Source organism: Lissotriton vulgaris, chromosome 1_1, assembly GCF_964263255.1.
Source record: "Lissotriton vulgaris chromosome 1_1, aLisVul1.2, whole genome shotgun sequence".
Classification (NCBI taxonomy): Eukaryota; Metazoa; Chordata; class Amphibia; order Caudata; family Salamandridae; genus Lissotriton; species Lissotriton vulgaris.
Window position 1 is genome coordinate 308024568 of NC_141685.1, and position 24668 is coordinate 308049235.

The window sequence follows — 24668 nt, forward strand, 5'->3', positions numbered from 1 at the left end:
TGTAAATCATGTGAGATGATAATAGAGGGCGAAATTTTTGTACATAACTGCTTGACTATTAAAGCGACACAAATGTGAAACTGTTAAACCCAAAATACAGTATATTTTATTCTCTGCCCATGCCAATCAGCTATGTGGGAGAAACTTCTGGAGCCATTCAGACTAGGATCACCGAGCATCGGTCGGCTATTAGGACAGCAAAACTCAATGCACCTTTAGTGAAGCATTTTATTGAAACGAACCATAAGCCGGAAGATATCCGGTGGAGAATTTTAGAGAAAATCAGGACTCCTGAGAATAAGTGTGGCCTTCAAATATGCAAAAAACATGAAGTTTTTTGGATTTTTTCTTTGAATACTTTCAAGAATGGATTGAATAGTGAAATACCCTGGGAGAATGCTATAATTTAACTTTCTGGATTTATCTTATTGACTATTCTCGTTATTGAAGCAGATGTTTTCATCGGTTATGGACCGAGATTATAACAATCGTAAATCTCTATATATAGACATTAATGTATGTCATTAGTCCATTTTAGCCTATATATACTGTTAGTGAGGTTAACACGATGTAATTAATCACCTCATTTGTTTGAGGTATTTGATTAGCGCTATTAGTGATCGTTTAAAAAAAATCTTTTTGAGAACTTATAGTCTAGTCTTTGATAATAATTATCTTCATCATATTGTATAGATAATAATTTACTATATAATATTATAAAATAAGATGTAGTTGTTCTTATGAATAAAGTTTGGTGAAGATCAAAAAAAAATCACGATTGAACAAACTGATATTTTGGAAATAGTTCTCTTTCTACTTCACCTAATTCCCATTGTTGCAGGGATTCGGGAGTGTCAAGAATAGAACTAAATCTCAGTATCTTTGGTAAAATTATTTTTTGACAACTCATGTTTGATCTAGGGATTTCATCAAAGACTGTTAAATATTAAGAAACGCTCCGGCTTGTTTTTATTTTTAATATTACTGCGCTCGTATTTTTGCGTGATGGATCATAGAGTATTTAACGCAGTAGAACGATGAAGATGGTTGATATTTTGCCCCGTGACGCACGACGCCGGTTGCCCTTTTTCAGCCCGGCTTTATCGAGTAGGCATCATCTGCATCAGGTAATCCTGTAAATAATATTACATTATTCCATAGAGAATTAAGTTTGGTTTTTATATTGAGTTTTTATTCATTTCCTTCTATTGAAGCCGCTCATCTGATTACATCCTTCAGTTTAATATACCGTTTTGTAAACGTGAGCTTGGATACACGGATTGCTATCATGTAAATCTTTGGCTATCGTGTGTGTATGTTTTTCCTGCGTTCATGGGCAGCCATTATAATTCTTATCAGACCTCTTCTTCTTTTTTGCTAGATTCTAGAATTTGGTTATTTTTTATGTGAAACCAAAGGAAGGCTTTACCTATATCTGGCCGTATCGTCGGTCATCGCATTATAGCTCTGCACAAATACAAGATTATCAGGTACATACCTAAGTTGTTCATTGTGTTTGTTGTTTATCGCTCTTTTGTATTATTCTAGCGTATGTTACAGATTTATTATTCTAGCGTAACTATCGCTATGTCACCATTTGGACATAACAAGTGTATCTAACATTATATCAAACCACATGACTAACATAGAATACGGTTTCTGTTACAGATCAAGTATTACGTCTAGTCAGATAATTGGTACAGGCCTGCAGTTTAGAGAACCGTCTTTTCTTTAAATCTTAAGAGTAAGTCTGTTCAGATAATAGTTCCATTCACTTTGCATTCTAATAGAATTATTACTGACCATCAATATCAATATATAAGGAGCAATAACAAGATGGCCGCCTGGTAGGAGCTCCTGTGAAGAGCTCCCAGTGCTGTGGATCCCATACCGGGCTTTATCCCTGTTAGCACCCACCAGCTCGTCGGAACGAAAGCAGAAAAAGTAACTGGAGTAAAAGTAACTGGATTGCCCGGGCGGCCAGCTGACCTGATTCATGGAGGTTGGAGCCTGAAGCTGCGGGAGCCTGCTGAGCCGCCACTGGACACTCGCCTTCATGCACCCTCATCGCGCCGCCGAGACCGAGACTGAGCGGTACCACAAGCAACCGATTGCCCAGATTGCCCACAGACCTGATTGAAGGAGGCTGGAGCCTGAGGATCCGGGAGCCTGCTGAGCCGGCACTCTTTGTCGGTGACTGAGCCACGCAACCTGCCACCGGATCCGTGTCTTCAGATACCCCCATCACGGCGCCATGGCTGAGCCGGCACCGCGGATTGTCCTGCGTTCGGCCCGCACCACGGCAGAGGATTCACGGCGGCACCGGGGGCTGAGTGAGGCCCCACCCCCCCCGCCCGCTCCACGGCAGAGACGCGGGCTGCTGCACTGGCTGCTGCGACCAGCGGAGAATAGCAGAGGAGCAGATCCGCCGGCTCCACAGCAGTGAGTCACGGCGGCATCGGAGGGCAGAGAGAGCCCCCCCCGCCCGCTCCACGGCAGAGACGAGTGCTGCTGTTACGGTTGCTGCGACCAGCCCACATCATGCCGCGGCCATGACAACGGACCCCCCCCCTCCCGCTAGCTCTGCAGCAGTTGTGTGGCACCGCTGCTCAGAGGAGTGAGAGCTGAAGCTAACGGGACCGGGAGGGACCAGGAGAGGCGTCGGATCAGTGGAGGCTGGAGGTGACAGCGACATCTGAGGACTGAGAGAGGCCCCCATCCAGACCTGTACACGCTTTGATTAAGGACTACAACTGCAAAACGTTGCTGGCAAACTCAACATGCTCACGCTGCAGCTTACGCATAAGGTATTTATTTCACCCCACCCCCCTGCTCACATTTTCTAAGCTATCTCCTTTGTTCAAAATGGCTGGGGCCATAAAACTGTAGCAATAAATCCCCCTCATGCCTCTGATGTCCACGAGGCTCCCAGCTCAACTCCTCCACACAAGACTACCAGAAGTAGAGATAAGCCTCCTTCCCATCATGCTATGAACAGTGCTTGCTCTAATGGAAAGTGAAACTGCCCTTCCCTGTGCTCAAAGTAATAGCAGCAGACAGAGGACTAATTCCCCTATCTCCCATATCGGTTCGGCCATCTTAGACTGTCTATCCTTGGCGACCATCATGGACTAGTCATTCCTCAGGACTGAGTGCCTGCCTTTCTACAGTGGTATTATATGTTACTATACTATATGTTATTATATTATATGCTTACAGTGGTATTTTATTTACGACCATCATGGACTAGTCATTCCTCAGGACTGAGTGTCTGCCTTTCTACAGCGGTATTACATGTTACTATACTATATGTTATTATATTATATGTTTACAGTGGTATTTTATTTACAGGGGCATTATATTCCTAGTTGGATCTTGCACATCTCACTCTTTCCTCACCTGTAATGCACAGTTACCTCATATATTTACATCATATGTTTATACGCCAGCCGAAGATAGGGTGTCTGCCTTTTACAGTGGTATTATATGTCTATATTCCTAATTGTATCCTGCACATTCCACTTTTTCTTCACCTGTATGCACCGATTGCTACCTCATATTTGGCTGCTCACTAAGGTCACTTTTGGTCTCATATGTCTATATTCCTAATTGTATCCTGCACATTCCACTTTTTCTTCACCTGTATGCACCGACTGCTACCTCATATATTTTTGGCTGCTCACTAGGGGGACTTTATGTCTCATTTAATTTCTGGTTGCAACTGTATTTTGGCTATTGACTCATGTACCTCATTTGTTATTGACTACTCACTATTTGACTACTATTTGACTACTCGGTATTTTGGCTACGGACTCATGTACCTCATTTATTATTGACTACTCACTATGTTATACAACATATAACTTCTGCTGCAGCTCTATTTTGTTACTGATCCATGTACCTCATCGATTTTTGACCACTCTTTTTTGGACTAATCACTATTGTCACTTTTGATTCAGGCATTTTACGGTCTGCATCGGTAATTCATGCTAGTATATCGTCAGTATTATAACTACATTGTACTCTGTACACGTTTACAACCGACACCGACTTCACTTTTTACTCCTGTAACGCACCGACTAATTGCTCACATAGACCCGTTACATTTATGTAACCTGCTCCCATTCCTAGTTTTATTCCTGTATGCACCAACTATTACCTCATATACTTTGGTTGCTCACTAGTGTCATTGTTGTTCCATGCAACTGGTTTTTAGTGTAGGCGCCTGTATTGTGCTCCCATATATCATTATTGTGCACCCTACATCTGTGCAACTCGCACCCACCACACTACAACCGTCGATTACTGGGCGCCCGCCCACACCTACCTATTCTGTCATCCCAACATGGAGCTCATCGGCAAGCACACATCTAGAATCAACTACCCACCCACACTCACCAAAAAAGCCGCTAAACGCTTTAAACACAACTTACTGAGGTCTCACCCTGATACTCCCTTTGCAGACACCTACTTCTCACCGGTCAATGGTGCCGTAAACACTGATATGATCTTTCACACCACACGCAGAGCCCAATGGAGAAAAACGTTCCTCTCTTTGCTCACCGTCTCCAACTCCAGGAAATCCGCTCATGGCCGAACACTCTCCATCACTCCATCCCAACTCTTCTCGGGCAGAACCACCATCACTATCTATAACAACGGGATTGTCCTAATCCAATCCACAGACAGGAACCTGGAACTACTAGACAACCTGTTCCCCACTTTCATACAGCACCTCTCCAATCCGCGGACCCCCATTCATAGCACTCTCAGTCCGATCACCCTTGACTCCACAGCCCACAACAATAACCATTCCATCCTAGCCCAGCCCCAAAACGACATGCACCTCTCCTCCACCCCCGGCACCGTCGTCATCCACCCATCTACCTCAGCCACCTCACACTCATCAATCACAGACTTAGAACACTCCCCCAAACTCACCAGCCGCAACCCCTCCCCCCCACCAACACCCTGACCATACCACTCCCATTCCTTTCACCCTTGACACCACAGCCCCCAACCACAACGCCTCTAACCCAGCTCAGCCACAAAACGAGGCGCACCTCTCCTCTACCACCAGCACCTTAGTCATGCACCCATCTACTGTTGCTACCCCGCACCCCTCAGTCACAGGCATAGATCTGTCCCCCACATACACCAGCCGTACCCCCTCCCCCAGTACACCAGCCCACACTCCCATTCTTTTCACCCATGACACCACAGCTCCCACCCACAATCTGCCTAACCTAGTTCAGCACCAGATCGACACGCACACAGACAAACCCCACCCTTTATCCCCCCCATTCTCAGTCCCCACTTCCACCCATTGAATAAGCACACAGAACAAGCCGCCTCTTTCAACTCAACTCCGCCTCATCAAAAAAGAACCATATACAACATTTCACCCCCCATTCTCACCCCCCACTACCCTACATGCGCCCCCATCACCACTAACACACGCCCATCCTCCACCATGCACCCTCCGCCTACCACCAATACCCTCTTCCATACCACCAACCTCCCCCTAGGTCATCCGCCCCAACCCTCCCACCCCCACCGCCAGCACACATCCCACACCAGACTACGTTATGGCCTCCCTCCTCCAGCTCAAAGAAGACATTCACATCATCAAACAACTACTCTGCACGCATGCCAGTCACTCCTCACCCACCACCCTCCTCAAGCTCAAAGAAGACATTCACATCATTAAACAATTACTCGGCACACACTCCACCAGCACCACCCATCACAACAGGACCTCCACCCGGTCGGCTGTCGCTCCCACTCAACGACCTCAATCCCTGTTCGCAATCGTGAAAACCGTCCCCATCGCTCCTGCAACCCACTATCAGACCTCAACACAGTCACCCTCCTCCGCTCCTACGACCCAGCTCCCCATAGCAACTTACCCACCACCCTCCGCGCCATTCCAACAATCCATCCAAATCCCCTTAGACCCCCCACTCTAAACAATAGAATTTCTATCCTTAGTAATCTGAGAAAAGTCCCCCTCTCCCTAGAACCCCCTTCCACCCTCGACACACCCCGTCTCAAATGCACCCTCATCAACTGCAGATCGGCCTCTAGGCACTCCTCCACAATCGCTGACCTCATCTTAACACTGGACCTTGACCTAATCATCATGACTGAAACCTGGCTAACTGAATCCTCTACACCTATAATGGACATACTGGTTCCCCCCAACTACCACATCACTAGACTAGACAGGGTTGGTCAAAAAGGTGGTGGAATCGCATGTATACACAGGAGTAACCTCTCTGTCCTGAAAGTAACCTCTTCCTCCCTACCCTCCCCAGCCTCCTGTGAATACATCTGCCTCGATATTATCAGGGGGGGCAAACCGATATGCTTTCTTCACGGCATTTACCACCCACCAGGGGACAACCTTACCTTCTCGCAACAAATCATGGATTTGATCACAACCAATTCCGGGCGACAACTCACACAAATATACCTTGGTGACTTCAACCTCTACTGGAATGATCATAATGACGCGGTGGTAAATAGTCTTAAAAATTTCCCCGACGCCCTGGACCTCACCCAAATATGCAACAGCCCGACACACGAGAAAGGCTCTATCCTCGACCTTATCATCTCCAAAGAGGACTCTATCCAACTCGAATCTATCCAACCCTGTGACTGGTCAGATCATCATATTGTCACATTCTTCATCAATGAAAAAGTCAAATTTAACCCGGCTCAATCCATCAAGTCCAAAGTCTGGAAAAGAGACCTGAAAAAACTCGACTCAAATTCTCTACCCCCCAACAGCTGCAACCTTCTACTTCCTCCTACCGGCACTACGGATGTCCAATCCTTGACGGATCACTATCTCAACGCTATGACCTCTATAGTTAATGAAGCTGCACCCTTGCAGCTAAAAAGAGCCTCCACAAAAATGTCCAAACCTTGGTACGACGGGAGTCTCAATGACGATAGACGGGCCATGCGAATGGCAGAGCGCACCTGGAGATCAGCCCCCTCCGCACTGCATTTAAAAACGCTGAAGAAATAGAGAAATGCCTACTTCAGGAAAATAAAACGCTCAAAATCAGACTTTTTCAGCCGTCAGCTCGACCAAGCCAAAAATCGTCCGAGAAAGCTGTTTGAGCTAATCAGAACCCAGTCCAAGGAACAACCTCAACCACTCAGCACTTTGGGCGAAGCACCCACCTGTGAAGACTTCGCCTCTTTCTTTACCCAAAAAACCGACAACATAAGGAACGATCTCCTCATTGACGTAAGTCTTTACCCCAAACTCCACTGCACAGCTCCCACTGAACCAAAAAACAATGCTACATGGTCATCCTTTGTCACCTATTCGGAAGAAGAAATTGGTAGACTGCTCAGCACTGTGAAACCAGCCAATCACCTCTCGGACCCCCTTCCTGCCAACGCTGTCAAAGACCTTACCCCGTCGCTCCTCCCACTCTGGACTAAAATCATCAACAGTTCTCTTCAACAAGGGACCATCCCCGACTCCCTCAAAGTTGGACAAGTCACTCCTCTACTAAAGAAACCTTCAGCCGACCCCTCGGATCTAAATAATTACCGTCCCATTACCAATATTCTGACTCTTGCCAAACTGTTGGAAAAATGCACACAAATACAATTGACTAAACACATCAATCAGTTTGATCTACTCAACCCTCATCAATCAGGCTTCAGAGCAGACCACAGTACAGAAACGGCTATGACTCACATAATTGACGACGCCCTCCAAATCCTAGATCAAAACGATACCTGCCTCCTCATCCTTCTTGATCTCTCTTCTGCATTCGACACCGTCAAACATGAGAATCTACTCGATCTATTAAAGACAAGAATGGGTCTATCTGGAACTGTGCTCAAGTGGTTCACGTCCTTTCTACACAACAGATCGCAGAAATTCAAGAGTAACAACTTGATGTCTTCGCCAATACCTGTATCGCTAGGCGTCCCACAAGGATCCTCCCTATCCCCTACTTTGTTTAACCTAGTTATGGAGCCGCTCACCACCTTGCTACAAGCATCCAATGTTCACTTCCACATGTACGCCGATGACACCCAACTTTATCTCAAACTACAATCACCCAAAGACATTATGCTATTGAATTCAACGATCAGAAGCACCCAATCATGGCTGGCCGCTAATCATCTCAAACTCAATGCCCTTAAAACAGAGTTCCTCCTGATCTCACCTCCCGCGAAAATCACTACCGCTCAAATTTGGCTTAAACACCTAACGGCACTCAATGTTCATCCTACCATCGTGGACTCAGCAAAATCTTTAGGCATAACACTCAACACCAACCTCAACATGCAGGAACACATCAACAAAGCAACTAAGGGTGCGAACTACCAGATCAATACCTTAAGGAAACTCAAACCCTTCCTTCCAGCCAAAGATTTCCATACTGCGGTACAAGCACTAGTCATCCCTCGTATAGACTACGGCAGCATCGCCCTCTGAGGTCTCCCCCTAGCTACTACGGCACCCATAAGAGCTTCTCTAAACGCCGCAGCGAGACTCATCACTGGATCAAAAAACATTCACACATTTCCCCTGATCTGAAATCCCTGAACTGGCTGCCTTTTGAAGCCAGAATACATCTGAAAATCGCCTGCATGACGCACAAGGCTGTCCACCTGAGCTCACCTGGATACCTTGCTCAGAAGCTGACGATTTCTGGAGGCTCCAGAAACACTAGAGGCACAAACAATCTCTTGCTAAAGCCCCAAAGATTTTGCAAGGAAAAAACATATAAGCGCTCCTTCTCAGGAATGGCACCTAGGATCTGGAACTCACTCCCCCCTGAAACCAGGCTCTTCTCCTCCACCATACTTTTTAAGAAAGAAGTAAAAGCTATCCTCATGGCTAAATACACTTGAATTATTACTTGGTATGATATTTACAGTCGCTGTACCATTCAGTTCTGCTGATTTTTTTTCTTTCTTTTTTTGCATTTTTGTATGACTCGTATTATTGACCTTCCTGACTGTTTACACTATTACTTATTTGTACTTGTATCATTATTGATGTATCTGTCTGATCTGACTATGCTGTTGAGTCCGACTATGCTCCCACATGTACCTTCCCCACCCCAATTGTTATGTACTCACATGCTATTACCTTCGTCTGTAAAGTGCTCTGATATCTGCAAAGATCTTGTTCGCGCTATATAAAACTTTCAAAATAAAAAATAAATAAAAATAAAATATCAGATTTAGTGGCCTAGTACAACCTAATTGAATGCCTAACCTAGAGCATGGAATTATGTTACAGATTCAATATCAGGAATTATCAACGAATCAAGTTCAGTCCTTCAACATAGAGAACTGTCCTTTCTGCAAATCTTTTAAGTTAATCTGGGCAGGATAGTAGCAATGCACTATGAAAGAATCATTCACGTTTTCTTAAATATCTATGCTTTCTCTCTATATTTCTCTGAACTATATGAGGTTCTTTATGTGATAACTTAAAGTCAGATATGAGCACTTAGATGATATTGTATATTAATGTATGGCTATGTGGTTCTATATGTATATGGAGATTCATACAAGTTGTTACCAGCACCCACCACTCCTTGTGGGCTGGCGTACACTCACCCCACACACATCCAGCACAGGCGTCACTGTACTAATGACCCTACCAATAAAGGGGCCAGGAGCATGTGCCCGTAGCCAGTTCAACAAACTATCTGTGTGTGTCCATGTGGTCATAAACGGAGAGGTGTGGCGCCGCGGCCAGGGTGACTGACTCCGGAATCTGGGGATCACGGTTCGATCCCGGGGCCAGCGGCAGATTAGCCCAGCACCATGTGACTCTGGGCAATAGCTTGCTTAATCTTCCCGACGCCCCCCAGTGCCTAGAGACCCTAATGGGTGATGGTTCGCACTTTAATAATAATAATAATAATAATAAATCCACATTTGTAAAGCGCACAATCACCCGTAAGGGTCTCCAGGCGCTGGGGGCCTTCGGGAACATTAAGCAAGCTATTGCCCAGAGTCACATGGTGCTGGGCCAACCTGCCGCCGGAGCCGGGGATCGAACGGTGATCTAGCTGCTTACAAATGTGGATTATTATAATGTATGCATGAGGGCCCCGGGCCCTATATTACATTGTGCTGTGTACAACGGACGCAACCATGTCACCGCCAGCAGTGGGTAAGCAGTGGGTAAGACCTTGGACATGTAGCTTTGTCGTCATTCACTCAATACATAAGAAGAGTGGACTGGGCCGTCGTACGGAGGTCCAGCGATGGGTGTGTGAATGATAATTCCGGGGCTCTGGGCGTGGTTCATTACAGGAATTGTGCAAATGCATGTGTCTCTGTTTCAGTGTGAGTCTCCTTTGTGGGGTGCAGGTGGTCCCTGATTGGACTTAGACACCCACTTATGTGATCTAGTTCGGCTTCCGTGAGCTCTGACCACACCCGCACCAGTTCCGGCATCTCCTTTTGGCATTCTGACACCTGGCATTGGAATGCGATGTGTGCCTCAGTGAAGTGTTGGGAGCCAGCCGTGATGGTGGTTGCTTCCTGCTGTGTGGTCTGTTCAGGGGCTGAGGTCTACTCTATGTAGCTTGGCTGCCCTGCTCCTAGGGGTGGATTGCCCAAGATGTCCATGAGCTGTTGTAGGGCGTCGGTGTGGAAGATGTGGTGGTCCTCTCCAGCATCACTGATGTGTTGTTTGGTCTGCTCTGCTGGAGGTGTTGTTGGTCCCTCTGCAATGTGAAAGGGGGGATGCATGTTGACATTGTGTTGACATGTATGTTGGCGCATTGTTCTTGTTTGCATGCAGACTGTATGACAATGTAGATTGTGACTGTTTGGGAGGTGTTGAATATTTGATGCGGGACAGTGGACATTTGGATTACATGACTGATGTGAGATTGTACATGTACATTTCAATCTCACAGTTTCCTGCTATGTTAGATGTGATTGGCCTGTTTCTAAGCATGTGCGGACCCAGTTGTGTCCTCTGTTCTGCAGTGTTGTTGTTGCACTTTGTACCACATTGTCATCGGATGTGCTGTGATTGCTATGTGTGTGTGCTGCAGTGTGCCACGGGGATCAGGGACATGATCCTGGGTCATTGTGGGTGTGCAGTGTGCTACACATCGTGGTGCATGTATGCCATTGTACCCATCTCCCCCCGTCCCTCCAGTCTCTTGTCGTTACTCACCCTGTTGATGTTGTGTCAGGTCCTATCGAGCTGTGTCCATACTCCCAACTCCTTGCACCTTCTCCACACTGATGACTGTGGCCTCCATTTCCTCCAGCTCCTCCTGTGGCGCAGGACTCCAACCTCCAGTCGCCATTGCTGCCTTCCTGTTGTCAGGGGGTTTCTGCTTGGTTTGGCTGTTCACATCATGCCCACGCCTCTTGGCCTACCCCATTGACCTCCTCTACACTCTGACTGCATTCACGTTTGTCAAATTGGCATTCAGTTGATGGTAGTGGTCTGTCACCTACGTGACGCTGATCTGGTTTTCCTGCAGACTGCACCCCGTCTTCCTCTTCCTCTTCTCCTTGCCCTTTCCCGACCCGAGGTCCCTTGCTTGTGGTCTGTGGGGCTTGTGGGGTTCGCATTGGCCTCTGCACTCGGTCCCGGTGCATCCATGGTGCTACGCAGTTAGATTTGGTTTTGGTGTGTTTTATTTGTTGCTTTTATAGTGCCTTTTCCCGCATGACGCGTGTGAATTGCAGGCCTGTCGCTGGTTTTCGCTACTTTTGTATTGCGATTGGCCTCATCACAAGTTTTTTTGCGTTCCTGTTTCGCATTTTTGCAGTGCTGCGTTGACTTTATCGCGGACATTTGACCTGTTATCGTGGCCTATCACATGGTACAGCAGTGTTGTGAATACAACGTTAACACGCCGTTATTTTCTGGTGATAGACTGCGATGTGAACGGTTGTGTTAAACTAATTTTTAGATGTTTATCAAACATTCTTGGGAATATCCCTCTGTGTACCTTAACTTTATTAATTTGAAATGCAGTCAAGTGAAAAGTCGTCAAATAACTTTATTCAGGTGTGAAATCCCCTATGAAAGTACACATCTACACATAAAAATGGCAAATATGAATAAAAATACAGTGAGCACAACTTAAGGCAACATGACGAGTAATCTCACACAGTACAATACAGCACAAAAAGACACATACATATGCGGCCATGTCAGATAAAAGTGATGATATATTACTCAAAGTCCATTGTGCTTTGTGACCACACAACAGCTCTCAAAAAGGGGCCTATATAATAACATGACACGCCATCAATCAATTACTATGAAAAAAGGAAAAGCTTGAGAGGAATTCCAAGATTTCATAACAGGAATTCAAAATTGTTTAGAGTATTTCTTAAAGAAATCACAAAAAAGGTAAAACGCAGCATTGTTTGCCCGGATTTACCATCACAGGTGCAGGGTCTGGTACTAAGATTCTTCTGAAAGCCCAACGGAAAGCACAGTAGGTACTTAACTCTGTCGGCCCTAAAGCAGAACAACAAACAGTGGGCCTCATTTATGAGAAGTGACGCATCGCTGCGTGAAAGCAGCGATGAGTCACTTCTCAGTGCGCCCTCCTTGTGACATGATTGATGCGTCATATTTACTGTATGATGCGTCATGTCGCAAGGAGTTACAGAAACGTCAGTATTTCTGACAAATCTGTATGGCGCAAAAGTGACGCATTGCTGGAGTGTGTCACAAAAGTTAACTAACTCCAGCAATGTGTCCTTTCACATGGGGCAAGCCCCATATGAAATGGCCTGCATCAGTCTGATGCCTGTTGTGAGGCAGGCGTAAGATATTGGCACATTTGCACCCTAGAAGTGGAGCAGTGAAATCTGGTAGATTTCCATGCGTCACTTCTACAAGGCTTACATACGTGGGAAGGCCCACCCTGCATACATTATACCTGATGCAGGTATAATGTAGCGCAGGGGTTTAATAAGTGATGCATCTGCTTAGATGCATCACTTTGTAATTAGGGTGCAACAGAAGGCACCTTTTACGCCGCCAATGTGTCACAAAAAGTGATGCAACGGAAGCACAAAACTGTCACAAGGCCTCATAAATAAGGCCCTGTATTCCCAGCATCCACGTGCACTGAACAGATATTTAGTCAATGGGCTATTTAGGCTCGGGCTCAGGTAGACTGCTAAGTTTTTGCACACTGACTCTGAGGGAGTGGGCTTGGTTATGTAGTAACAATTGCACATACTTTTTATTTACATTAGTACTGCAACCTGCATAAAAAAAAACATGGGATAGCCCAATATTTTAAAAAATATCCTGCACGTATGCCATCCATGGGATGGTAAGGCCTTTATCGCATGCGAGGCAGTCATCAGTGAAATCTCTAGTCTGAGCCTCCCCTGTTTGCCCAATAGAAAACCACGACAGGGGAGGACGTGCTGTTATGCGATCACCCACAGGGCCGTCTTAACAACTTTATAAAACCCCCAGACAAAGCAGTGCACTGGTCCCTGCCAACACAACCATTCACAGGAATAAAAATGTAAATTATCGATAAGATAACCGTATATTTATTGGTACCTAAAACAAAATCAGTGATTTGACATTAAAAAAAGGGGCCCCAGTGCTTGTGGGGCCATCGGGCAACATGCCCATGCATTAAGACTGCACTGGTCACCCACATAATCCAAGCCCAACTCGTCATGACAAATAAAATGAAAAGAGGACATAGGAACAGAAAGGGATTTCTTTGAAAAAATGATTTTGCTCCACCTGAATGGCTTCGGAAGTTGCAATGCCTCATATCTCAGCCCTGTATGTTGCTACGAGGACACACTGAGTTGTATACATCTGCAATAATGGAATAAGCCACCCCACTGGTACTGAGGCAAACTGAAGAGGGAGCCAACTGCCCTGGATAGCTTCAGCCTACGCTGTGTAATATTAGGTGCCCAGGAGCCGCCTGCATCAAATGTAAACCCTAGCTAGGAAAAAGTGATTGTGCTTTACAAGCAATTTTGGCTAACGGTGAGGGTAGAAAACCGAATACGCTTCGGGACATAGGCCATAATATATATTTTTGCTAAATTAGTTTGTAATTTGAGGGGGGCCATGGATTGAACAAATGAGTGCATCATCTAATTAGGCGTGCTGAAGTGCGGACAGGTGGGCATGGCGGCTATGGCTGGTGGTCCCCGTAGTACTGCCCGGATCACTGGCGTACCTGTGTTGCAAGACACAGATGCTGCTTTTAGCGCGAACTAGGCATGCTGAAGTGTGGGGGTGGCAGTTCTTGCCTCTATGGCTGATGGAGGTCGTAGTCCTGCCCGGATCGCTGGTTTCCCCAATAAAATGAAATGTAGTCTTAAGTCTTTAGGAATCTGATACGCCATCCTCACACTATTAAAATGTATTTACTTCAGAAACGAGAAAGATTTATGTAAACGTGGGTACTACTGTTTTCACATTTGCAATTAAAATGTAGTGCACAGCTACATTCATGTTCATGTATTTCAAATTATATTGCATTTACTTAATGTGCAACCTGAGTCTAATTTTGAATTTATGCACTGACATCTTTCATGTGTTTGTAGCTGTATGTGCACATATGAACACGTATTGAATGTGCACCATCAAGTCTTGTTTCACGTTGACTTAAGTTGGCCTGTATTTCTTTCTGTATAAAATGCTGATTTTTCATGTCTGCTTGTGCATCTTTTTCTTGCAGGTACGTTCACATGGTTTGTTAGTTTGAGAATAGCTGGCACACTTTGGGGCATATTACCAACAACTAGCGATAATTTTTGTCTCTAACTTGTTTAGAGACAAAAATTATCGCCGCACATCGGCGATTTTTATCGCACATAAACCTTGGTATTACCAAGGTTTAACGCAAATGCGGTAAAAATCGCCGCAAAGCATGAATATCGCTGAAAAGTCAGCGATATTCATGCATTAGCGAGCTAATGCTCTTAGCCATGTTATCCACCTCCCATTGGATAACATGGCTAAGAACTGCTCAGAGCAGGTGTTAGCTTTTGGAGATATTCCCGCTTAGCGCGAATATCTCCAAAAGTTGGTAATAGGAGATAGCGATGTTAGAGACTGTTTTCAGTCGCTAACATCTTGGCACGCCCACTTTGCATGTCATTAGTGATAAATATCACTGACATGCAAAGTGGGGCCCAAGATGGTCGCTATCTCCTACTAGCTGTCGCTAACTGGTGTTAGTGACAGCTAGGTAATAAGGAGATAATTTTATCTCCGCTTTCTTGGCATTTAAAGCCAAAAAAGCAGAGATAAACCCCCTTGATAATATGCCCCTAGATTAGTGATAGGAAGTCTGAGATGAGGACCTTGACAAGAATATGGAGAGCCAGAGTGTTAACTGACAATCCCTATTCAGTAATGTATCAAGAGTTGGAGGGTACCCAAGGGCGATATGGTTCACAGGTCTGGTCTGGGAGAATTTGCCAATTTTGTAGCTCACAACGTGAGAACGGAAAGGAATATTTGTTCCGTATTAACTGGTGGTATCACAGGTTGATTGTGACTCTATTCCTTTGTACTTTGAGAGGTACAGACCTTTATGCTTCCACTTTGACTCTTTGCTGATTGCGACTTAGGCTAACACTTATTTCCCTATCCTTAGAAGACTCTTGATCAAGCTTCTGCTATGATGACACCTTCCTGCATTTTTCTCTTTTTCTGCATTTTCCCAACATTTGTGACTCTTTTAGACTTAAACAGCCTCGATGGTTCAGACTCTAAATTAGATGACTTTAGAAATTATTATTAATGTTTAAGAAAGAGGATTGGAGACTATTCTCTATGCATCAAATCCTATTGTTAATCGTTATGTGTTGCTGTGACTGAACTTCTTGCTTGTCTCATACTGATGTGCCTGAACTTCTTTAGGAGGTTTGGCTGTTCTACTGTTATCCTGTATCTTTACAGCATGGTCTTGGGATTAATTTACATAAACTTGACTGTTAACCTCTTCGGTGTTTCTGACGTCACGGTGGGCGTGTGCGTCGGATGGCTGGGGGCTGTCCCATTTGAGCACTCGTAGGATTCACCAGCACAGCGGAGAAATGTGCGCTGCAGCGAAGCAGTTAACTTGACTAAGCTAACTCACTCTACCTCTCAGTCGACAAAGAAAGATCCATTGTCAGCCACGGCTCGCACAGGCAAATTCTGTGAGGCGGTGAGGCGGGGCGGGGGCGGGGTGTGGGTAGTGGAGCACTTTCCTTGCGCTCGTCGCATCGCTAAAGTCTGCGATTCAGCGAGTGCAAGGAAAGTGCTTTTATTTATTTACATAGTTAGTTTCCGAAGTGCCATTGTATGTCAGACTCCACTACCCCCCACCCCGCCCGCCCCTACCCCGCCCCACCGCCTGCAGCATTTACTTGTGTGAGCCACGGATGTCCATCGTATAATCAATGGTAAGAGATTGGCCAGGTGCTGGATCAACAGTATGTAAAACACAAGGAGCTTCTTGAAACGTGCAAACATCTGCAAAATGTAATCCAAGCCCCTGTCTGTACATTACACAATGCAAACCATGCTGCATAGTGTGTGTTTGTGTGTTGTTTTGTGTAGTGGTGACATCAGGGTCTTGCCAGACAGCTAAGACTGTAGCAAAACAGCTCACCCTGTCTCTATCCAGACCCTTAAAAACGGTTTCCTTCCATGCAATGTGATGGGTTGCCATCATATGCACCTGATCTCCTTCATCACAGATTCAATAGGTCCATGGTCTTTCTGAGGTATCTTGCTGGAAGGGGAAGAAAATCAATACACGTGCATCCTTGAGTGAGTTAAGGTGATCTCAGATATTCTGACAAGAAAGATAAGGTGCCAATGCAGAATCGGGGACAGTGTTGAACCTCAGGACTAGAAAAGGCAATGTGTCCCTACATGACACCCGACACAAATAAATCCAATAGCATTTCATAATATAAGCTCTCTGGACTCAGGAATAAAATGCAAACCATGAAGGATTATTAAAAATTATTCAAGAGCATTACATAAAGCGAAAATAATAGTTATTAAAAATGTATATCAAACCAATATAGAGAATTAGCCTAAGCTCAATGAAATGCAGCAATAAAAACATGAAGTCAAGGCAAAAATATTCTAAGTTCAAATTATAACAGGGTTCTGATTATAAAGTCGGGGTGTCAGAAGAGTGACTCACCTAAGTGTGTCTCGGCCGCGTAGCTATTGGACAAATTATTCCAGTCACTTTTGTGATGTAACGTCACATGAATCAGAATGACTCTGGTGAATGTAGCTAGAACGAGTACAACTGAGCCAACCCCAAGCTGTGAGCAGCATGGACTGTGTGCTTCCAGCTCTGCTCAGACAGTTAAAATTATTATACTGCAGCTCTCTGGTGCTTGCCAGCTGAAGAGGCGCTCTAATGCATGACTTTGCATTTTAGTGCGGTGATGCGGAACACCAAAGGCGGCTTCTTTATTAGAACTTTGGGGGGGCGTTGCCCTCCTAGTTTTACCCCCCAGATCCGGACTTCAATGTGAATGCAGTTTAATTTTTATTGCTGGCTGCGGGGCTGCACTTTCTTTTTTGCCACAATATGCACAAGGTTTCTTGGTGTTGAGTGGGTGGGGCTTAAAAATACAATATAGGCTCACCTTGACACACTCACACTTCAAAGTGCGCATGTCAGGTTGGCCGACCTTTCTGCGACCAGCCGACATGCACACTAGAGTCTGACCACCATCATTGACTATTTGTTCATAGTGATGGGAGGAGGGTGGGCAGATGCAGTTTACTGCACTCAGAATGAGCTCAGGGTTCACTTGCCCAATTAAATCATGGTGCTGCTCTCAGCAAGGGAGCAGCATCTGGACTGGCCAGGACCTGTAGCACTAAATGGCAATTGGACAAGGAGTCTGCGGCTGCAGCTCTTCGCTCGCTGAGAGTGGGACATAGCTTTTTTTTGTTGCTTTCATTTTATCTGTGCATAAACAGCATGTAAGGAAGCAGAGTGGTCAGTCGGTACAGAGTAGCAGTGGCTTAACAGAGGCAGCACTTGGAGGCAGCTGAGCATCCCTAGAAGCAGAACCAGAGCCAGATAGAGCCCCAGGGACATGGCTGTAAAGGTAAGCACTGACCACAGGCCTTCCTTCCCTTGAAGTCATGATCTCTCTCAGGAAGGAACCCGGGCACACAGACGGAAAGTGTGCTGGACACCAGCCATTGGATCTGTAGGGGAGAATTTAGCCAGTGCCACTGCTGTGAAACGAGCGTGTAAATTAAGTACATGGGTGAGAAAATTTGAGTTGAACATATTATGGGGCAGATTTTGTGGTATGTTGTTATTGTTCGAAGTTGGCATGGGCGCTCTCGCGCACATGTCAACTTGGAATAATATCAGTGGTGTTGTTTTGAATGGGTCGCGTGTGAGTTGAGTGGTTGCTGTATTGCCGCGTGCGGGTTGTATGCATTTGAAGGTGCCGCTTGTGTGTGTGTTGCAAATTATATGTATTCAAATGTACCCCGTGTGTGTGCAGGGAGCGAGCTGGCGGCTGAGAGCAGCCGCAAGCGATGTTGAGTTTTGAATAGGCAGCCGGCAATATAGGGAGCTGGGGAGAACGGTTGATTCATTCGTTTGTTACCTGATCTTCTGCTTGGATGTACAATAAAGGCGTCTTTGAAGCCGCCAACATTTCTTCTTCATTTTTGTATGCATTTATCATAAGAAGGCACTTTTCAACACTGGCGACGATCGGGCAAGCACCCATACGAGAGAAAACATTGTTTTGGACTATTCCTTTTACTATTTCGGCAAGTTTGTTTTCTTAAAGCCTATTGGTCCCTTCCTGAACAACTGTGGATATTATTGGATGAGCAACATCCATTCCTGGAGATTATATTAAATTGAACTCGACTGTAAGTGGCTGGAATTCACTGGTTTCATGAAGGCTTTTCTTCTTTTCATTGGAAAATACTGTGATTGGCTGTTGGAATCAGTTGTACTTGAGGAAGCATTTCACAATGTGGAATGAAAAATTGTCTAGCAAACGCGACAAAGAATTTTCAATTTTATTAAGGACACGGAGGCGAGGATTATGCTTCTCTTCACTTTACTGACAAAAAACAGCAGCCAATAAAAACTTTAAACTGGCATGAACCCAGAAGGACAACCCCCTCCAACAGTCTGCACCAATCACTAACAAGTCCAATATATAACTGTCCATGTTTATCCATACGACCTCCTCTTTCTTTGCGAATACACCATCAGTCCAACGAGACCGGAGGCCAACGTGGCAACTATCGCATCCATCGTCGAGGAAGTCACCTCCTGTACCACGTCCCACAGTTCCAGATCATAGGCTGTTCATCTCATGTCTGCTTGTGCTGATCTCCTGAAACAAGAATATAAGTCGTAATGGCCATTCCCAAACTTGGAAATACAACAAGCCATAACATTCATTCGGGTGGGTACAATATATCACAAAACCATACAATAATGCATGAGAATACAGTTCTGCAAGCCCGGGTGGGATAATCCTCGCCTCCGTGTCCTTAATAGAATTGAAAATTCTTTGTCGCGTTTGCTAGACAATTTTTCATTCTATGTCAGTCCACGGAGGCTCAGATTATGCTAGTTTAAAGTTTCTCCACCACCACCGAGGCCACATCCACAATAGGCTTATGATAAAACACCTTAAAGGTGGAGTCAGATGACCAATCTGCCGCAGTCATGATATCCTGACGCCGAGAACCGGCACCAAAAGATTTTGAGGCCATAGCCCCCCTCACAGAATGAGCCCCAAATTTAGAGGTATCAATACCTGCCAGGTTCAACAACCAGGTAACCCACCTGGCCAGAGTCGCACTGGTGACTGGGCGGAAAGGTCTCTGCAATGAAATCAACAATTGACCAAAACCAGTTCTAAATTCTCTAGTACAATCCTCATATACCTTCAGACATTTGACCACACATAATTTACTATGATGAGGAAATGCAGGATAAGCAATGCATTTTGTATGTGTTTTTGTACGTCTAGAGATTGTAAAAGAAACTCCTGTGGGAGTGAATACTCTACCTGACAAATCCAAGGCCCGAATATCCGACACTCGCCTGCATGAGATCAAACAGAGCAGAAGTGTAAGCTTAGCTGAGAGTTGTTTGCGAGACAGACCCTCATTAGCTGGCCAGGCCGCCAAAAAACGTAAGACCACTGAAACGTCCCAGAGCTCAGTATACCTGGGTTGAGGGAGATTCACTAAGCGGACCCCCCTGACTACTCTACACACCAGGGGGTGTTCCCCAACAGGTTTACCCTCAGCATGCGGGTGTCCCGCAGAGATTGCCGATCGGAAGTTATTCACTGATCGATAAGCCATTCCTGACCGCGCCAATTCAGATAAGAAATTCGCTATCACAGTGATATCGGATCCCATCGGATCTCCCTGCCGTTCGTTACACCAACCAACCCATCGTCTCCAAGCTGACTCATAGCGCTTGTGGGTGGAAGGTGCCCATGCCTGTGATAAGAAAAAGACAGTGTCCTGTGAAACTCCCGGCACTTGCCAACGGCACCGGAAAGTCTCCACGCCATGAGGGACAACTGATTCTGAAGGACCAACGGGTGGTGAAGACCCATCGGGTCCGTAAGAAGATCCGGAAACGATGAAATCCGCACCGTCGCTGCACAGGTGAGACTCATTGCTACCGGGAACCACGCTTGTGCTTTCCAACACGGCCAGATCAAGATCAGCTCCGCCTTCTGCCTCCGAACTTGAGCCAGAACCCTCGGGATCATGAAAAACGGAGGAAACGCATATAGAATGCCCGTCGTCCATGACTGAAGGAAGGCGTCCGAGCTGATCGCCAAGGGGTCCGGGCGCCAGCTGTAAAACTGGGGTAGCTGCCTGTTGAGCCGTGAGGCAAAAAGATCCATCACACACGGACCCCATTTGTGGTTCAATGCCCTGAAGATCCCGGGGTGCAACCTCCAATCGCTCGCATCTCTCAAATACCGAGAGTTCCAATCCGCTGTCACGTTGGCGGACCCCGGTATATACTCCGCCGTCACTGAAATTTGATGGGCTAGGCAATAGTGCCAGAAATCCTTTGCTATCTCCACCAGGAGCCGAGACCAGGTGCCTCCTAGGCGATTTATGTATCGCACCGCGGACACATTGTCCATGCGTAGGAGAATGCAGCATGACACTTTCTGAGGAGACAGAGTGCGAATCGCAAAGGAACCCGCCAGGAGTTCCAGGCAATTGATGTGGAGACTCAGCTCGTCGCTGGACCAACGACCCCCCGTCTCCACCGAGCCGCAATGGGCTCCCCAGCCCCAGCGGCTGGCATCTGACTCTATCACCACCTCCGGGGTGGCCGCGAAAATGGCTCTGCCATTCCACGCATCCATATGCTCTAACCACCAGTTCATCTCCGTACGAGCCTCTGCCGAAAGAGAAACTTGTTGAGCGTAAGTCAGACCCTTGCGCAAGTGCAACGCCTTCAATTGCTGCAGGGCCCTGTAATGTAAAGGGCCCGGAAAAATCGCCTGGATAGACGAAGCTAGAAGCCCGACCAAGCGCGCCAAAGTCCTCAAGGAGATTGTCGGAGAGACAAGCGCTCTCCTCAACTCCTTCCTGATCGCCACTCTCTTCTTGAGGGGCAAGAGTAATTGAGCTTTCACCGAGTCGACCTGGAAACCCAGGAATTCCATCACCTGAGAAGGTCTCAAGATGGACTTCTGTAAATTCAGAAGGAAACCCAAGTCCTGAAGAAGTTGAATCGTCCATGACAGATGGAGTGACACCATCTCCGGCGACCGACCTAAAATTAGTATGTCGTCGAGGTAAATAATGAGGCGAACGCCCCTTTCCCTCAAGCTCTGCACGATGGGTTTCATCAACTTGGTGAAACACCACGGGGCGGACGACAGTCCAAAGGGCATGGCGGAAAACTCGAACCACCGGTTGCGCCACTGAAACTGTAGGAACCACCGGTGTGGGGGGTAAATGGACACTGCCAGGTAGGCGTCTTTTAAGTCCAGGCGTACCATCCAATCTTGTTCCAGGAGGATGTTGCGCAGTAGGTGTATACCTTCCATTTTGAAGTGTCGATACACCACCCAGCCGTTGAACTCCCTGAGGTTCAACACCAGCCGGTACCCTTGGTCCTTTTTGGGAACCACAAAGACGGTGCTTACGAAGCCCAGGTCGTGTGGGGCGGTTTCCACAATCGCGCCTTTCTGGAGTAAGGAGCATATCTCTATGTCGATGAAACTCTGCTCTGTCTGGGAAAAATGCAGGGGATTCGGTCTCCGCCGTTGTATCGGGGAGGCATAGAACTCTATGTGAAATCCCTGTACTGTCTGTAACACCCATGGGTCGTTCGTGAGCATGCGCCACCTGTGGAGAAAAAGAGACAGTCTGCCTCCCACCATATGTTCTGACGGACACAAAAGTCGTACCTGAGTAGGAGTTGTCTCCAGAATTACTCTGTTGTCCACGATAGGTTCCTCTCTGCCCTTTGCCTCGCCCTCCTCTATCGCGGGAGGGGTAGAAGTTGGAGCGTCGGTTGCCTCTGCCTCTTTGATCTGCTCCACGCGAGGTCTGTGCATAACCTCGGCCGGACCCTCGACCTCGTGGGCGTCTGGCCCTATCAAAAACACCAGTGTGGAATACCCTCTTGATGTTTGATTGCGCCCGGTCCAGCGCGGAGAAGGTGGCAACGTACTTGCCCATTTCTCTAACAAATTTGTCCCCAAAAAGCATACCATTAGCAAGGGAGCCAGGTTCGGAAGGGGCCATTTCCGCCAGCTGGGAATCGATTCTCATAAGAAAAGAGCGTCTCCGCTCTGTAGACAGGGCCACATTTGCATTCCCCAAGAAGCACATGGCACGTTGTGCCCATTCTAGGACCTCCGATACATCCAGTGGTACATGTTTATCCTTTGCCTTAACTGCTGCGTCTAGTATCTTCGTGAGGGGTCCAGCGACATCCAACATTTTGTCCTGACACCCCCGCCAGGCCCTATCCAGCCCCTTTTTAGGATCCTTCGCAAACTTCCTCATAAAGGCCGCCATCGTGGGATCCAAGTCCGGCGTATCTGCTACCTTTCCTGTCAAGGATGGTCTGGGGCATTCAGATCTGAGCGTGGCTCTCACACCACTGTCAAAACCCTGTCGCAGGTTGTTACCCACATAATGCGCCACTTCCGGGCACGGCACCCATTCCGTGGATCTAGGGTGCACGATGTTATTTGGATCAAAAAGAAGGTTCTTCGGCGCCTGACTATCATCAGCCTTATAAGCGGTGTGTTTCACCTTCTTCGATTTCTTCCTGGATGTCACCGATTCCACCTCAGAATCAGAGGTGACAGGTGGGGTCGGGGAAGAATCCCCAGACGTATCATTAATCATCGAGCCATGATCCTTCATAACATTCCTGGCCATCTGTGCTAACACCTGGGCCGAGGATTGAGTAGAGGTATCACCCTGGCGGGCTGACTTAAACTTCCTCTTGCCATATTTCTGAAGGGGTTTAGTAAAAGGCTTGAGAGCCTTGATCAGTGCCTTATTAACTGACCCTTGGACATGGGTATCCAGGGCCTCAACCAAATTTTCCTCCAATTGTTCTTCTTGTGGCTCATACTCTTCATACTCGTTGTATTCTACCCATTGGTTATCCTCCTCGGCGTAGTATGCCATAACGCTAAAGCAGGGAGGTGAGGAGGAACTTCTACAGGGGGGGAGCAGCCCAGGGGTGCCTCCAACACACACACACACACTGTAGTTCGTAAGGTTCAACACTCTGTGAGGCCAAGATTGAGGTGGAAGGAGACCCCTGTATACACACAAAACTCCCCTAGAGCCAAGCTCTGATCCGGACACGCTCCGGTAGGCGTTCGTTGAGACCAGGATTTATGCAGTCTTAAAGGCGCGCGATGTGCGAGGAGCCGGTATCACAGAAAACGAAAGTCGGCTACTCGCGCATGCACGTCGCATGTGGGGGGCGAACTCGACTGCCTCCTGAGCGCGAGAGGCTCGCGTCTGTCTCCTCCTGCTCCACCGCCCCCTACCGAGCGAGTCACGCGCACTGCCGACTCGCGCTCACAAAAAAAAAAAAACAAACGTGCGGCAAAATACCGGAACGGGCCAATTAAGCAACGTGAGCAATAAAGGCGAAGGCATAAAACACACATTAGCAACACGAAAGAAGCGTGTGGGGAATAAACAACGCAACGGAAGACATCGCAGTCAATAAACGCGAAGGCATCAAGAACACATTAGACACAACAAGGTCAAGGGCACGATCACGCGCCGTTCACAACCACCGCCCTTAAAACCATTAACCACAATAAAGTAGAAAACGTAAAGGGCACTTAACTCGCTGCTGCAGCAGCAAAGAAAGAGGAGGTCGTATGGATAAACATGGACAGTTATATATTGGACTTGTTAGTGATTGGTGCAGACTGTTGGAGGGGGTTGTCCTTCCGGGGTCATGCCAGTTTAAAGTTTTTATTGGCTGCTGTTTTTTGTCAGTAAAGTGAAGAGAAGCATAATCTGAGCCTCCGTGGACTGACATAGAATTGCCTTGGCTTCATTTCACAAGTTTATGAGCATTAATTATATGCTAACAAGTGGATTCAAGTGTTTTCTATCAAGTAAGTGGCACAAATACTTC

At 46.6% G+C, this 24668-nt stretch overlaps 1 protein-coding gene across 1 annotated transcript; it reads right to left on the bottom strand.

Annotated features, from left to right (window-relative positions):
• Positions 1 to 1089: 1089 nt before the first annotated feature.
• LOC147747093 (uncharacterized) lies at positions 1090 to 23692 on the bottom strand. Its single transcript, XM_086965776.1, has 2 exons — positions 22453 to 23692; positions 1090 to 1133 (listed from the first exon to the last, which is right to left on the bottom strand). Exons 1-2 carry the CDS (start codon positions 23690 to 23692, stop codon positions 1090 to 1092), a joined length of 1284 nt encoding a protein of 427 aa, XP_086821902.1.
• Between the last annotated feature and the right edge of the window lie 976 nt (positions 23693 to 24668).

What these genes read in the sequence shown, in the direction of transcription:
- LOC147747093 (XM_086965776.1), bottom strand. Translation starts at nt 23,692, where the DNA reads ATGGCATACTACGCCGAGGAGGATAACCAATGGGTAGAATACAACGAG. An exon ending in TGGAGACAACTCCTACTCAG is followed by an intron (nt 1,134 to 22,452) that starts GTACGACTTTTG and finishes TATTATTTACAG; the next exon opens with GATTACCTGATGCAGATGAT.